The sequence below is a fragment of the Microcaecilia unicolor genome, chromosome 2, assembly GCF_901765095.1.
Source record: "Microcaecilia unicolor chromosome 2, aMicUni1.1, whole genome shotgun sequence".
NCBI lineage: Eukaryota > Metazoa > Chordata > Amphibia > Gymnophiona > Siphonopidae > Microcaecilia > Microcaecilia unicolor.
The window spans coordinates 467,021,959-467,035,244 of NC_044032.1; the positions used below are offsets into that span (position 1 = coordinate 467,021,959).

The window sequence follows — 13,286 nt, forward strand, 5'->3', positions numbered from 1 at the left end:
TCCAAGCTAGCAGATTGCATTTCCTTCACTTACGCCCAAGCTGGGCTGACTCTTGAGGCTCATAATGTTAGAGCCATGGCTGCGTCAGTGGCCCATTTGAAGTCAGCCACTATTGAAGAGATTTGCAAGGCTGCGATGTGGGCATCAGTCCACACATTCACATCTCATTACTGCCTTCAGCAGGATAGCCGACGCGACAGTCGGTTTGGGCAGTCGGTGCTGCAGAATCTGTTCGGGGTTTAGAATCCAACTCCACCCCCCTAGGCCCATTTTTATTCTGTTCCACGCTGCACTCTCAGATGTTTCTTTGTAGGTCAATTTTTGTTATGTCCTCGCCGTTGTGAGGCCCAGTTGACCCTGTTTGTTGTTTTTGAGTGAGCCTGGGGGCTAGGGATACCCATCAGTGAGAACAAACAGCCTGCTTGTCCTCGGAGAAAGCAAAGTTACTTATCTGTAGCAGGTATTCTCCGAGGACAGTAGGCTGTTTGTTCTCACCAACCTGCCCACCTCCCCTTTGGAGTTGTTCTTTTCTTTTGCTTCATAAGTTGACTGAAGTGGGACTCTCGCGCTATGGGCGTGATGATGGCCGCGCATGCACAGTGCGTGCGCCCGCGCGCTCGAAGGCTCTAGCAAGCTTTGTTGCTAGTAAGATTTTCTGGACCTGGGGCTGCTGTGGACATCACCCATATGTGAGAACAATCAGCCTGCTGTCCTCGGAGAATACCTGTTACAGGTAAGTAACTTCGCTATATACTCTTAAAAATGAGGTTTTTCTGAGGTGCGATTCGACTTAAAATCTTGGGGGGAACAGTTGAGGGCCGGAGAAGCTCACACTAGCTGTTTTCTTCGAACATGGCGTCACATGACTTTTATTTTCTTAAAGATTTTTTTAGTACTTAAAGATTATACATACTAATGATAAATTAAATCCTTAAGTTAATGAAGCAGTCAAATCCAAACAACATGAAAAAATCCACAGAGATACAACACACACACACACACACACACCCATAGACAGTGCTTGTTACCCTCTATCCTTCCAAAGTAACTAAACCCTTGGTATTTACTCCTAGTCCTCAAGGGCCACCAACTGGGTCAGGTTTTTAGGCTGATGTAATGAACATGTGAGGTTCTGCTGCCAGCTGCAGGGAGCTCATCACCTGGGACAGTTTTGTTGGGGTGAACTTCAGATCTCCGACTGTTGGTATCAGTGTGCCTGCCCACGCAGACTGGCCATGTTCATACCATGGCTACTGTTTCCTGTCCTATCTGGACTCCTGTATAAACATCACTGATTTCCTTGCCAAATCTTGGTCTCTACCTCTTATCTTGTGCTTTGGCTGGCTACTTCTCATCAGAGCATATTATTTATTTATTTATGACATTTATATCCCACATTACCCCAGCATCTGAGTTCAATGTGGCTAACAATACAGTGAAATCACATCATACATAATACATTGCAACAAAAAGAGAAAAAGAGAGCAATATGTAACAATGAAAACAGATTCAGCAGAGTAGAAGAGTAAACAAAAGTGACTAAACATGGAGATCGGGGTCCACACCTAGACATTTTCCAACTTTATTGCGCTCTCTTGAATCTGTCCATGGACCAAGATTTCTGAGTACTTTTGGGTCTTCTCTGCTGAAAAGAACCATCACAGAATACATGCAAGAGATTTGCATATAATTGTGGTAATAAGTGCACAAATATTTTCTCGTATATATTCATTAGGATATCCTGAAAACCTGACCCATTGGCAACCCTGGGGCTGTGAGTGAATACCATTAAACTAAATGAAAACAAGAACATCAAAAATACATATTACAATTAAATGCTGACATTTAAACAAAATAAAACATGAAAAGAAAATAAGATGATACCTTTTTTATTGGACATAACTTAATACATTTCTTGATTAGCTTTCGAAGGTTGTCCTTCTTCCTCAGATCGGAAATAAGCAAATGTGGTAGCAGATAGTATATATGAGAGAAACATCAAAGCATTACTTTGACAGTCTGACAGAGTGGGAGGGTGGGGGTATGCATGGGGACATCAAAGCATTTCATTGATATTCTAACAGAATGGATGTTGGTAGGTGAGAGGAGGGTAATAAACAGAGAAATAAACAGAGAAATACAGCTTTATGTTTTATGAGTTAGAAAACCCAGATCCTTTTTAAGTCCTGTTTGTTGGGTGTCAAAATATTCAATCATTCTTATTTCAAAGGTCTTACGTTCCTGTATTGTTTTAAAATTACCTTTCAGTATTCTTACTGTGAAATCACTGGTGCAGTGTTCTGGTCTTGTGAAGTGTTGGCCCTGACATTTGAAACTTCAGCTGAGATGGGAACTGATGTCAACCAAAGAAGGTTTACTTCTGATCTGAAGATATATTTTTAAAAGTGAATTCAGAGAGCTGTAAAGGATACCAGAAGGCGTACCCTAAATCATAAGTACCTTTTTCCTTGTCGTCAGCAGCAGATGAATCCATTAACTGATGGGTTATGTCCGCCTACCAGCAGGTGGAGATGAACACTGAAAAACCATAGTGCTCTATGGACGGCTAGCTCCATCTGCCTTCAGTATTGCTGTATCTCCCAGCAGGTGTGGACGTAGCTTGATCAGCTCCTGGAAAAATTCTGCCTGGGGTGGCTCTTGTGCTTTTGCCAGTTGAAGCAGGGATGTTGTGGCTGGTAGTGCCCACTTTGAAGGCATATAGGTTCGCCCTTTCCCTGCCTTACCCATCCCCCTGCCTACCGGAGTACCTCTGTTGCTGCCTGCCTCCAACTTTCCTCACAGCGTTTAAAAAAAAAAAAAAAAAAGACGCATTGGTTCTGCGTGGCTATTCTGAGGCTATTTTCCACGTGCAGCTTAACCGGAGCTCGTTTGACTCGGTCTTTTGAGGTGAGAGTGGTGCCCAGCTCCTCCAGAGGAGGTCCCGCGGACGCCATTCCGATTGGGGTAAGTTTGGGCGCAAAGCCGCCATTTTACTTATATAATTCCGTCCAGTCAGATGATGGCTGCTGAAGCAGTTAAACGCTGCTCCCGTTGTGGTAAACCTAGATCAGCAGCGGGGTTCTGTAAGACATGCTCTTCAAACGCTAGAGCTGGTACGAGCATGGCCAGCGATGATTCTTCCCGCTCAATGGAGCTGGCAGCGGGCGCCATTTTGGAAGTGACGCACGCCTCGACCCTCGCTGTTGCAGAGGAGTCTGAGTGCAGGGGGATGCCTCGGTTAGAGGCTACCAGAGGAGCTCCCGTTCCCGTTTCTCCTGAGTCGGAGACGGAGGGTCAGGGTTGAGTGTTTCTCCCCGGAGTTTGTGCTTTTAATGCATAAAGCTTTCATGCTGAAAAGAGCTCTGTCGCACGTGTCTGACACTGCGCTGCTGCCTGTTTTCCCCCCTGGGTGTTGATAGCCCGGGGCTGGCTGATTCCCCTGAGCGTTGGAAGGACGCAAAACGCAGACGGGTAAATTCCCCGTCGGAGAGTGGCACACTTCCCCCCCCCCCCCCCCCCCCCGTGGTCAGGTGGTGTGGATTCTGAGGGTTCTGGCAGGGCCCCTTGGTCTGAAGAGCCAGAGGAAAGTGCCGGTTTGCCACTGGATCTGGACGATTCCAATGCGGTGAGGATTTTCCACCGCGATGAGCTGCCAGCGCTCATTTCGGACGCCTTGCAGGCCCTCTCGATTGATGATCCTGCCAAGGGCGAGGCGTCCTCTGGTAATCCGAGGATGGCGAGTACTAAGAAGCCTGCTCGAGCCTTTCCTGTGCATGACTCCATCCAAGAGCTTATTTCAGCTCAATGGTCTGAACCCGAAGGGCCTTTGAAAGTGGCCAGGGCTATGGGTCAGATTTACCCTCTAAGTGAGGAGCACTTGGTGTCACGTCTGTGGCCTTGACCCCTCTCAGACTCACCTTATTTCCTGTGGTCAGCTTCTGAGCTGGGTTCTGTCTGTTCTTTGTGAGTTAGTTCTGTCTCTGTCTCTGTGTGTTGGCTGTATTAGATTGTTGGTATGCTGTCTCCCGTTCCAGATTTCAGCACAGTCCAGTCCGGATCTTCCAGGCTGCCCGACCCTTAGTTGCCTGGTGATTGTTGCACCTGAGTCTCAGCTGCCTGCTGGATTTATTAGCCCTTTGAATCCTCCCTGCCTTTGCCTTTGCATTGCGTCTAAGGCCCTGGTATGTTGGTGCTTGTTGCACTTCTGCTAGTCCAGTGATTTGTCTGAGATTCTTGCCTTGATTCTTGCCTGTTTCTAGTTAGTCTGTGTTTGGTTTAGTTTGGGTTTTACTTGTTTTCCTAGCCTTGTTTCTTGTTTGTATCGCAGTGTTTAGTTTCTGTTTGTGTGCTGGCTTTGTGGCTGCTTGCAGCTTTTAGTTCTGTGTCTTGTTAGTGTTTTGTTCCCTGTTTCAGTGGCTGCTTGCAGCTTCCAGTTTCTGTCCCCTAGCTTGTCCTGTCCCTGCCTTGTGTTGTATTGTCTAGCCCAGTTTCCTGCCTTGCTGCCCATGTTCCTTCCTTTCCCCTCTGACACTCAGTCCCTGTGCTGCCTTGCTGTTATCCAGTCCTGCCCTGTCCTGCAAAGTCCTGTCGGCCACCTGAAGCTGGGAGCTCAACTCCTGGTGGAAAGTGGCCAAGTGCAGGTGAAGCCTAACTGTTGTCAGAGTTCTGCCTTGCCCCTGGTGTGGGGTGGTTTTGCCTGCCACTGCTGCTCCTCGGCGGTGGCCCAAGGGCTCACAAACCTAGTTTCCAGTGAGAACGTGACACTTGGCCCCTTTGGGGATGCCTAAAGTGGACGCCTTGGTCCCGACGGTGACTAAGAGGACCACCCTCCCCGTAGAGGGAGGGGTTGCCCTGAAAGACATACAGGACCGGCGGCTTGAATCCGTGTTGAAACAGTCATTTGAAATCTCGGGCCTTGCTTTAAGGGCGTCTATATGCAGTTCCTGTGCTGCCCGAGCCTGCCTTTCTTGGATACAACAGGCAGTGGAACAGCCCGCGGATGGTGTGGAGTCTATCGCTGAGGTTGCACCGCAGATGGAATTGGCCCTGTCTTTTTTGGCTGACAGCCTCTATGATCTGGTCAGAGCTTCGGCTAAACAGATGTCTGTGGCGGTTGCGGCCCGCCGCCTTCTATGGCTACGGCATTGGGTGGCTGACATGGCCTCTAAGCACAGGCTGGTGAAGCTTCCCTTTCGGGGCCACCTGTTATTTGGAGAGGAGCTAGAGAAGATTGTGAATGACCTGGGGGACACCAACCCCTAGCACTTACCCGAGGATAGGCCGAGGCCTTCTTCCAAGGGTTCTGTGTGGCCCTCCACTTCCAGACCTCGCTTCCGTGAAGCTCGCAGGTATCGCCCGGGGCGCTCTGCTGGGGTTTCTCAATGTGCCCGTTTTCAGCACAGGAACTCCTTTCGCTCGGACAAGTGTTCCGCAATGGCCGGTTCAAGGCCTGGAGTTCAGGGGTGGCCCCCTCAATGACGGGGCGCTGGTCAATTCCTCGATTCCTGCAGTAGGAGGACATCTTTCCCTCTTTCTCGAGGAATGGACCAAGATTACCTCCGATCAGTGGGTCCTGGACCTGATCAGAGAAGGTTACCAATTGGAATTCAGCGCCCCGGTGAGAGACGTGTTTGTGGAGTCCCGATGCAGTACTGTCGTCAAATGGGCGACGGTAGAGGAGACCTTACAAGTCTTGTTGCACCTTGGAGCGGTGATCCCTGTGCCTCCCGCCGAACGCGGCTGCGGTCGCTACTCCGTTTACTTTGTGGTGCCTCGAAAAGGCAGGTCTTTCCGATCGATCCTCAACTTAAGGTCAGCCAACGAGGCTCTAAGAGTGCGTCATTTTCACATGGAAACCCTGCGCTTCGTCATTGCGGCAGTACAGCCAGGAGAATTTCTCATGTCTCTGGACCTAAAAGAAGCATACTTGCACATTCCTATTTGGCCCCCGCATCAATGGTTTCTCCAGTTTGCGGTGTTGGGAAAATGTTTCCAGTTTCGGGCCTTGCCTTTTGGCCTTGCCACAGCTCCCCACACCTTTTCCAAGGTTATGGTGGTGGTAGCTGCTTTTCTCAGGCGACAGGGTATCCGGGTTCATCCGTACCTCAACGACTGGCTCATCAGAGCGGATTCGGCAAACGAAAGTCGTCTGGCCACAGCCAGAGTGGTCTCAGTACTGCAATCTCTGGGCTGGGTCGTCAGTATACCCAAAAGTCACCTGACCCCCTCTCAATCTCTCGAATATTTGGGGGTCCGGTTCGACACGGCCTCAGGGTTTGTCTTTGTACCCGACCAAAGGCGGTGCAAGCTTCAGAATCAGGTCCATCTGCTTCTGAGGATGCGTCACCCGCGAGCTTGGGACTTTGTCCAGCTGCTAGGGTCGATGACGGCCACTTTGGAGGTAGTGCCATGGGCGAGAGCGCGCATGAGACCTCTGCAGATTGCCCTGCTTCAACGATGGTCTCCAATGTCCCAGGATTATCAACGCAGACTCACGTGGCTCCCTGTGCCCCGGCGCTTCCCTCTTGGTGCCTGGTAATAACTGATGCCAGCCTGGTCGGCTGGGGAGCACATTGCAAGGGAAGCTATGCCCAGGGCCTGTGGACACACGTGGAATCGGGGTGGTCCATCAATCGCTTGGAACTGAGAGCGATATTCCAGGCTCTTCTGGCCTTTCACAAGACTCTGGAGGGGCTGGACAACACGACAGCTGTGGCCTACATAAATTGACAGGGCAGCACTCAGTGCAGAGCACTGGCCACAGAGGCCACTCAGATTTGCCACTGGGCTGAGCTACATCTGCAGCTTCTGTCGGCAGCTCACATAGCAGGTCAGAGCAACGTGTAAGCCAATTTTCTAAGCAGGCATCAAATTGAACCAGCGGAGTGGGAACTGGCAGACGAAGTGTTTCTTCAGATCTGTGCCAAATGGGGAACGCCTGTAGCGGATCTAATGGCATCAAGTGCAAATGCCAAAGTCCCGTCCTTTTTCAGCAGACGGAGAGATCCTCGCTCGGCGGGGTTGGATGCCTTGGCTCAACCCTGGCTTCCGGGCCTCCTGTATGTGTTCCCTCCTTGGCCCTTGATAGGGCGAGTCCTCCTGCGAATTTGGCTACATCAAGGAGTGGTGATTCTCATTGCCCCGGATTGGCCCAGGCGGCCGTGGTACGCGGACCTCCAGCAGATGCTGATGGAGGCCCCTCTTCCTTTGCCTCTGCTGCTGGACCTGTTGAAGCAGGGGCCGGTGACCATGGAGGATCCCTGCCGCTTTGGTCTTACGGCATGGCTCTTGAGAGGGCGCAATTGAGAGACAAAGGCTATTCTAACAAAGTCATCTCCACTCTCTTGCAGGCCCGCAAGCAGTCCACTTCCGTTGCTTATGCTCGGCATCTGGCGCCAGTTTGAGGTGTGGTGTGTTTCAAAGGCGGTCACACCCACGAGGGCTACAGTCTCGCCAATACTGGAGTTTTTGCAGGATGGTGTACAAGAAGGCTTGGCCTACAATTCCCTGCGAGTGCAAGTGGCAGCATTGGCATGCTTTCGAGGGACGGTCTCTGGCCTTTCCCTGGCTGCTCATCCGGACGTTGCCCGATTTCTAAGAGGGGCGCTCCGGCTTCGCCCTCCAGTGCGGCTGCCGTGTCCGGCTTGGAACTTGGGGCTGGTGTTGAAGGCACACCAGTGTTCGCCCTTCGAGCCGCTGAGGCGAGCGTCAGAGAAGGATGTGACTCTAAAGACAGTCTTTTTGGTGGCCATAACTTCGGCGAGATGTGTGTCTGAGCTCCAGGCTCTGTCCTGTCGAGACCCCTTTCTGCAATTCTCAGAGTCCGGAGTTATGGTGCGTACTGTGCTTTCCTTCCTGCCTAAGGTGGTTTCAGCGTTTCACCTAAACCAGCCCATTTATCTGCCCTCCTTTACTAGGGAGGAGTTTCCGGAACCATTTGGGCAGTTACATCTTCTGGATGTTCACAGGGCTCTATTGCAGTATCTACAAATGTCAAATGACTTCAGGACCTCTGATCACATTTTTGTATTGTTGTCAAGTCCTCGAAGAGGGTCTCCGGCGTCTAAGGCCACTATAGCCCGTTGGCTCAAGGAAGTCATTTTTTCTGCGTATCTGCTGTCAGGGCGGTCTCCGCCTGATGCATTTAAAGCGCATTCCACGAGAGCGATTTCCTCTTTGTGGGCCGAAACAGGATTACTCTCTTCAGGAGATCTGTAGTGCGGCTACTTGGGCTTCTAAGCTCTCCTTCGTCCGGCATTACAGGCTGGATGTTGCAGCAAAGCGGGACGTGCAGTTTGGAGCGCAAGTGCTTGCTCGGGGAGTGACAGATTCCCGCCCTAACTAGGGATTGCTTTTGTACATCCCATCATTAATGGATTCATCTGCTGCTGATGACAAGGAAGGGAAAATTAGGTTCTTACCTTGGTAATTTTCTTTCCTTTAGTCACAGCAGATGAATCCATGATCCCTCCCTATCTGTTTATTCAGTTGTTTCCTGCAGACATGTTCCCTCATTGGGAGAAGTTGGAAAACAGTCTTCAGGATTTCTGTTCTGTTACAGGAGGTTGAGATCGTCCCTCCTTTGTGTGATTATTGCGCCTGTTCTGGGGCATTCGTTCGCTGTGAGGAAAGTTCATGTTATTCTACTTTGAGGATACACTCTGCTTTGGACGTTTCGAATACTGAAGGCAGATGGAGCTAGCCGTCCGTAAAGCACTATGGTTTTTCAGTGTTCTCTATCTCCACCTGCTGGTAGGTGGACATAACCCATCAGTTAATGGATTCATCTGCTGTGACTAAAGGAAAGAAAATTACCAAGGTAAGAACCTAATTTTCCCATATTTCATATCTCAAAACCCATAGTCCCTACTTTTAATAACGGTGATTTCAATGCCAGAAAAAAAACCCTTCCTTCTATCTTGCATCATGCAAATACATCTAGGTATAATCTAACCTTACATTCCATAAATACATTTGAAAAAAGTCTCATAACCCATTCTTCATTAGGTTCCAGGACAAATGTAATCAAAATCTCATGTTTTTGAAGATGTTTCTAGGTGTTTGTATAAAATTGTGAGGTGCTATTTATGTTTAGCTTTGGAGCTGGAATGAATGAAAACCAACCTTTAATTACAAAATTGTTGGCCACTAATGACTGTACAGATCAGTATTTGGTTGGTAGACTGGCAAGAGTTTGGAAATGTAAGTATGCCATCCTATATTGACAATACAGGCATAATTTTAAAAAAGTAGCAGTGAAGTATTTGACTGCTGTTTGCTAGTTTTGGGAGGTTTTTTTGTTTTGTTTTTTTAAAATAATGTTCCTTTTTTATGCCTGTATAGCCAATATTGAACAACCTATTGTCTTTGCCTTATTGTATAATTTTTGCCTTTGATAAAGATCTCTGTATACCATTGATAACTTGGAACTAAGTTTTTACTATATTTGCTGTACTGCTTTTCCACAAAGTCAGTTTTACAGAACAATAATAAATGAGTGAAGGATAAAAACAAGAGGACAGTGTTATAAAAGTTTAAAATTCAAAAGGTTATAATCTGAAAGTGAGAACCTAAGGAAGCATGGCCTAGGAAAGCAGCATTTAATGTTTTATTTTCTCCTGACTGCTGTGGAGATGACTACAATGAGTTCTGTTTTTTGTTCTTATTAGCCTTTCCATGGTTTGGCTTGGATATTGGAGGGACTCTGGTCAAACTTGTTTATTTTGAACCAAAAGACATCAGTGCTGAAGAGGAGCAGGAGGAAGTTGAGAATCTTAAGAGCATTCGAAAATATTTGACTTCAAATGTAGCCTATGGACGCACAGGTATTCGGGATGTACATCTGGAACTGAAAGACCTTACCTTGTGTGGTCAGAAAGGCAATCTGCACTTTATACGTTTTCCTACTTTTGACTTGCCTGCCTTTATTCAGATGGGTAGAGATAAGAACTTCTCAAGTCTCCATACGTCTCTGTGCGCTACTGGAGGTGGAGCTTACAAATTTGAAGAAGATTTTCGCACAGTATGCATTTTTATTTACATAAAACATGTAAAACTTGAGTAAATTTCAATCATTGTGAAACTGGGCTAAAGCATTTCCAAATCATTTAAAACTAATGAACTAACTGCTGGAGCAATTCCAGTTACAGTATTTCAATGTTTTATGAACTATTTTATATAATGATTTTTCTTTTCCAGTTCAGAAGTGTGCTAGTGACATTATTAGGCAGTTAAACTGTTTAACAGCAAGGAGAGAGCCATTGTGCAAGATTTTAGAAGAAAACAAAATCCCTGTTCCAGTTGTTCAGATGAGCTAACTAGGGGAGTCTCTCTACATGTGGTGATAGCAGCAACTGGAAAAGACCCTGAATATGCATTTTGCCGCTTGTGTACTGCCTTATTTTTCTCACCAAAGAAAGCTGAGGGTGAATCTTAAATTGAAGTTGTTTGTCAGTTATGGGTCTGCAACCAGTGATGCCTGTAGCTCAATCACATGAGCAGCTGGAATTGTCAGAACACTTCTTAATGTTTGTATCCTGCTTGTTTTTGCATTCTGGACTTCGTTGGGATGGCGGCATATCAGCAGTGACCTCTACCTAATTTTAGTCCTGAGTGTGGCTAGTGGTGTTATGTCAGCAGTGTCCCCTACCTAATTTTAGCCCCGCGTGTGACTAATGTTTTATTCTTGGGGGGATTCTGTGCTACTACGCAATGCAAAATTTGTGCAGAATTCTGTGCAGTTACTGTTGCAATGCAAGCACTGGACAGATGCTCTTTTTCTGGCTGGCTTCCTCCCTGTACACAACCTACTCCAGTGTGGCAAGAGAAGGAACTCCTTCCATCATCTCTGCTGCCTTTATCCCCAGTGGATCTTTTAAGCTGCACAGCTCAAAGGAACAGCCATGCCCAGGACAGCAGAGGAAGAGGAGGAGCAGCCCGATGTGTGACTGTGTTGCTGCTTATCTTACTGTGCTGGAGTAGGGTGTATACTAGGAGGGATGGGATGCCTGGAATAAATGTGAATGGAGTGTATCTGTTGGGGAGGGACGGCTGAAAAAAGATGGATGGAATGTGTAAAGGGGGGCAGGAAAAAGATGGATGGAGTGGGTAGTAGAGGGCTACAGGAGGGTGCATCGGGTTGTGTATGCCATGGGAGTGATGAGTGCTTGGGGGGGGGGGGGGCTGGAGAAAAATGGATTGTGTGTATGTGTCATGGATGGTTGTTTGGAGAAAGGTGGGTGTGAGGGTGTGTGTGTCATGGAGAGGGGGAAGAGATCTTGGGGGTGGACAGAACAGGGGTCTTACTGGGAGTTAGGGAGCGCATAGGGAGGGTAGTGAAGGCTGAGGGATGGGTAGAGGGCAGAGTGCTGTTGGAGGGTACAGAACAAACAGAAAAGAGGGAGAGAAAAACTGGAGGTATTCACCCTGGAGAACATAAGAACGGGTAGAGAAAGCTAGGGACTGAACTTACTAGCAGAAGGGATACAAGCTAAGAGAAATGGAGAAGGTGGAACCTGAGGAGGGAAACTGCTGTAGTGGTGGTGGGGGTATTTCATGCCTGGTGGGGGGTGAGAGATAAGCCAGCCAGCCTTTCTAATGGGAGAATTCTGTACAAGAAAATTACAAATCGTGTGCAGAATTCCCCAAGGAATAATGTTTGGAGGGTAAGTAATATTGCTTTCCTTATAATTTACAGTCAAAAGGAAAGGCTTTTGTATTTGATATATTGTCTTTCTGTAGCTATGATCAAAGCAGTTTACATATTATATACAGGTACTTATTTAGTACCTGGAGCAATAGAGGGTTCAGTGACTAGCCCACAGTCACAAGAACTGCAGTGGGAAATGAACCTGGTTCCCAGGCCGCTACACTAACCATTAGGCTACTCCATGATTTTGAGAAAGTAGGTTTAAAGGAGTAATTTTTCAATAGGGCATCTTACTGCAAAAATAAACCCAGCTGATTTTCAAACACTGTAATTCAATTTAAAAAGTACATTTGCACAGTATATAGTGTGATATAAGAAACACCAAATGTACACTTTGACATCTCAAACATTCCCCTCTCCTAGCATGCTCTTTGTAATGCAGCTGAAGCTATGTATGTTGAAGTATGTAAATAATTCAGGGTGAATAGCTGAAATCATTTGTGAAGTTTTAGTTCACTCGTGTTAAGTTCTGCTTGCTTGGATCCCAACTAAGCCTTTGAAAATTTACCCCCCAAAATGTTCTATAATGTGACTTTTAATTTAATACTATGGTTTTCCCCTTAACCCATTAGTGCCCAATGTTCCCATATTTGTTCCCACATATGGGAACATTGGGCACTAATGGGTTAATGCAGTTATGCTGCGAGTTTTTGTGTTGCCTTCAAGTGGATGATTACAAATCATTAGCTTCCTTAGCATCAGTAGCAGATGAATCCAGACACTTGTGGCTGTGACAATTTACAAGCAGGTAGAGATACGATATTTCTTCTGGTTATTCAGTATATCTCTATCTCCAGCAGTCAGTAGACAGTTCTTCATAAGCTCCTTGTTTCATCGTTCATTTCCAGCTCCAGTTCTGGGTTGCCCGGTTCTGTCGAGCTTAGGAGTTCCTGAACTGTTCGCTGCCGGCTTTAGGGGGTACACCTAGTGATGCCAGGTCCCTCCCCCACCCTGTACTCCTTTCCAGCCGCTTTCTCTTCTTCCTCTCAGAGAATTAAACAAAAAAAATTTGGTTGAAGAGAGACATCTTCAGTGTTGAGCGTCTGTGGCTGTGTTGTGGGGAGGACTGATGGTTAAGCTGCCGTAAAGGGCACTGACTGGAGCAGACTGGTGAATTTCTCTGTGGCCCTCGACATGGGTGAGTTTCTTTTTTTTACTTTAATTGGGCGGTTTCAATTTCTCTTTTGGGCTATGGCAGCTGAAACTGTCAAACACTGCTCCTGCTATGGGAAGTAGCAGGCAGCGTCAGATAGGTGTTTATGGGGCTGTTCAGACTGCATTTTGTCAGAGAGAGGCCTTGTTTCGAGGAGCCGAAGTTTCCTCTGTGCACTCACTTCAGCTTTCGTGCCCTGACACAGGCCCTGCTCTGTACTCAGCTGCAGCCACAGCCATCTTGCCTTGGCAGCCAGCATCTCCCACAGGTGATGTGCTGGATTTGCAGTGTCTGTGACCTCTTTCACTCAGGCTCCGCGGCTCTCTTTCCCTGTGCCAGCACTTCTCACTGGAGAAGTCAGTGTGTCTATAGAACCCTTTGTACCTAGAAACATAGAAACATGACAGCAGATAAAGGCCATATGAC

General features: G+C 47.5%; 1 protein-coding gene across 3 annotated transcripts in view; it reads left to right on the plus strand.

Annotated features, from left to right (window-relative positions):
• Positions 1–13,286, plus strand: part of LOC115461288 (pantothenate kinase 3-like) — a 93,843-nt gene that overhangs the window by 12,983 nt on the left and 67,574 nt on the right. For all 3 annotated transcript variants that reach the window (XR_003940682.1, XM_030191016.1, XM_030191017.1), the window contains exon 2: positions 9,669–10,021. Coding sequence is in view for 2 of the 3 variants with exons in the window: in XM_030191016.1 (XP_030046876.1) it covers positions 9,669–10,021 (353 nt within the window). In the remaining variant the exon portion in view is untranslated. The remainder of the gene's footprint in view (positions 1–9,668; positions 10,022–13,286) is intronic.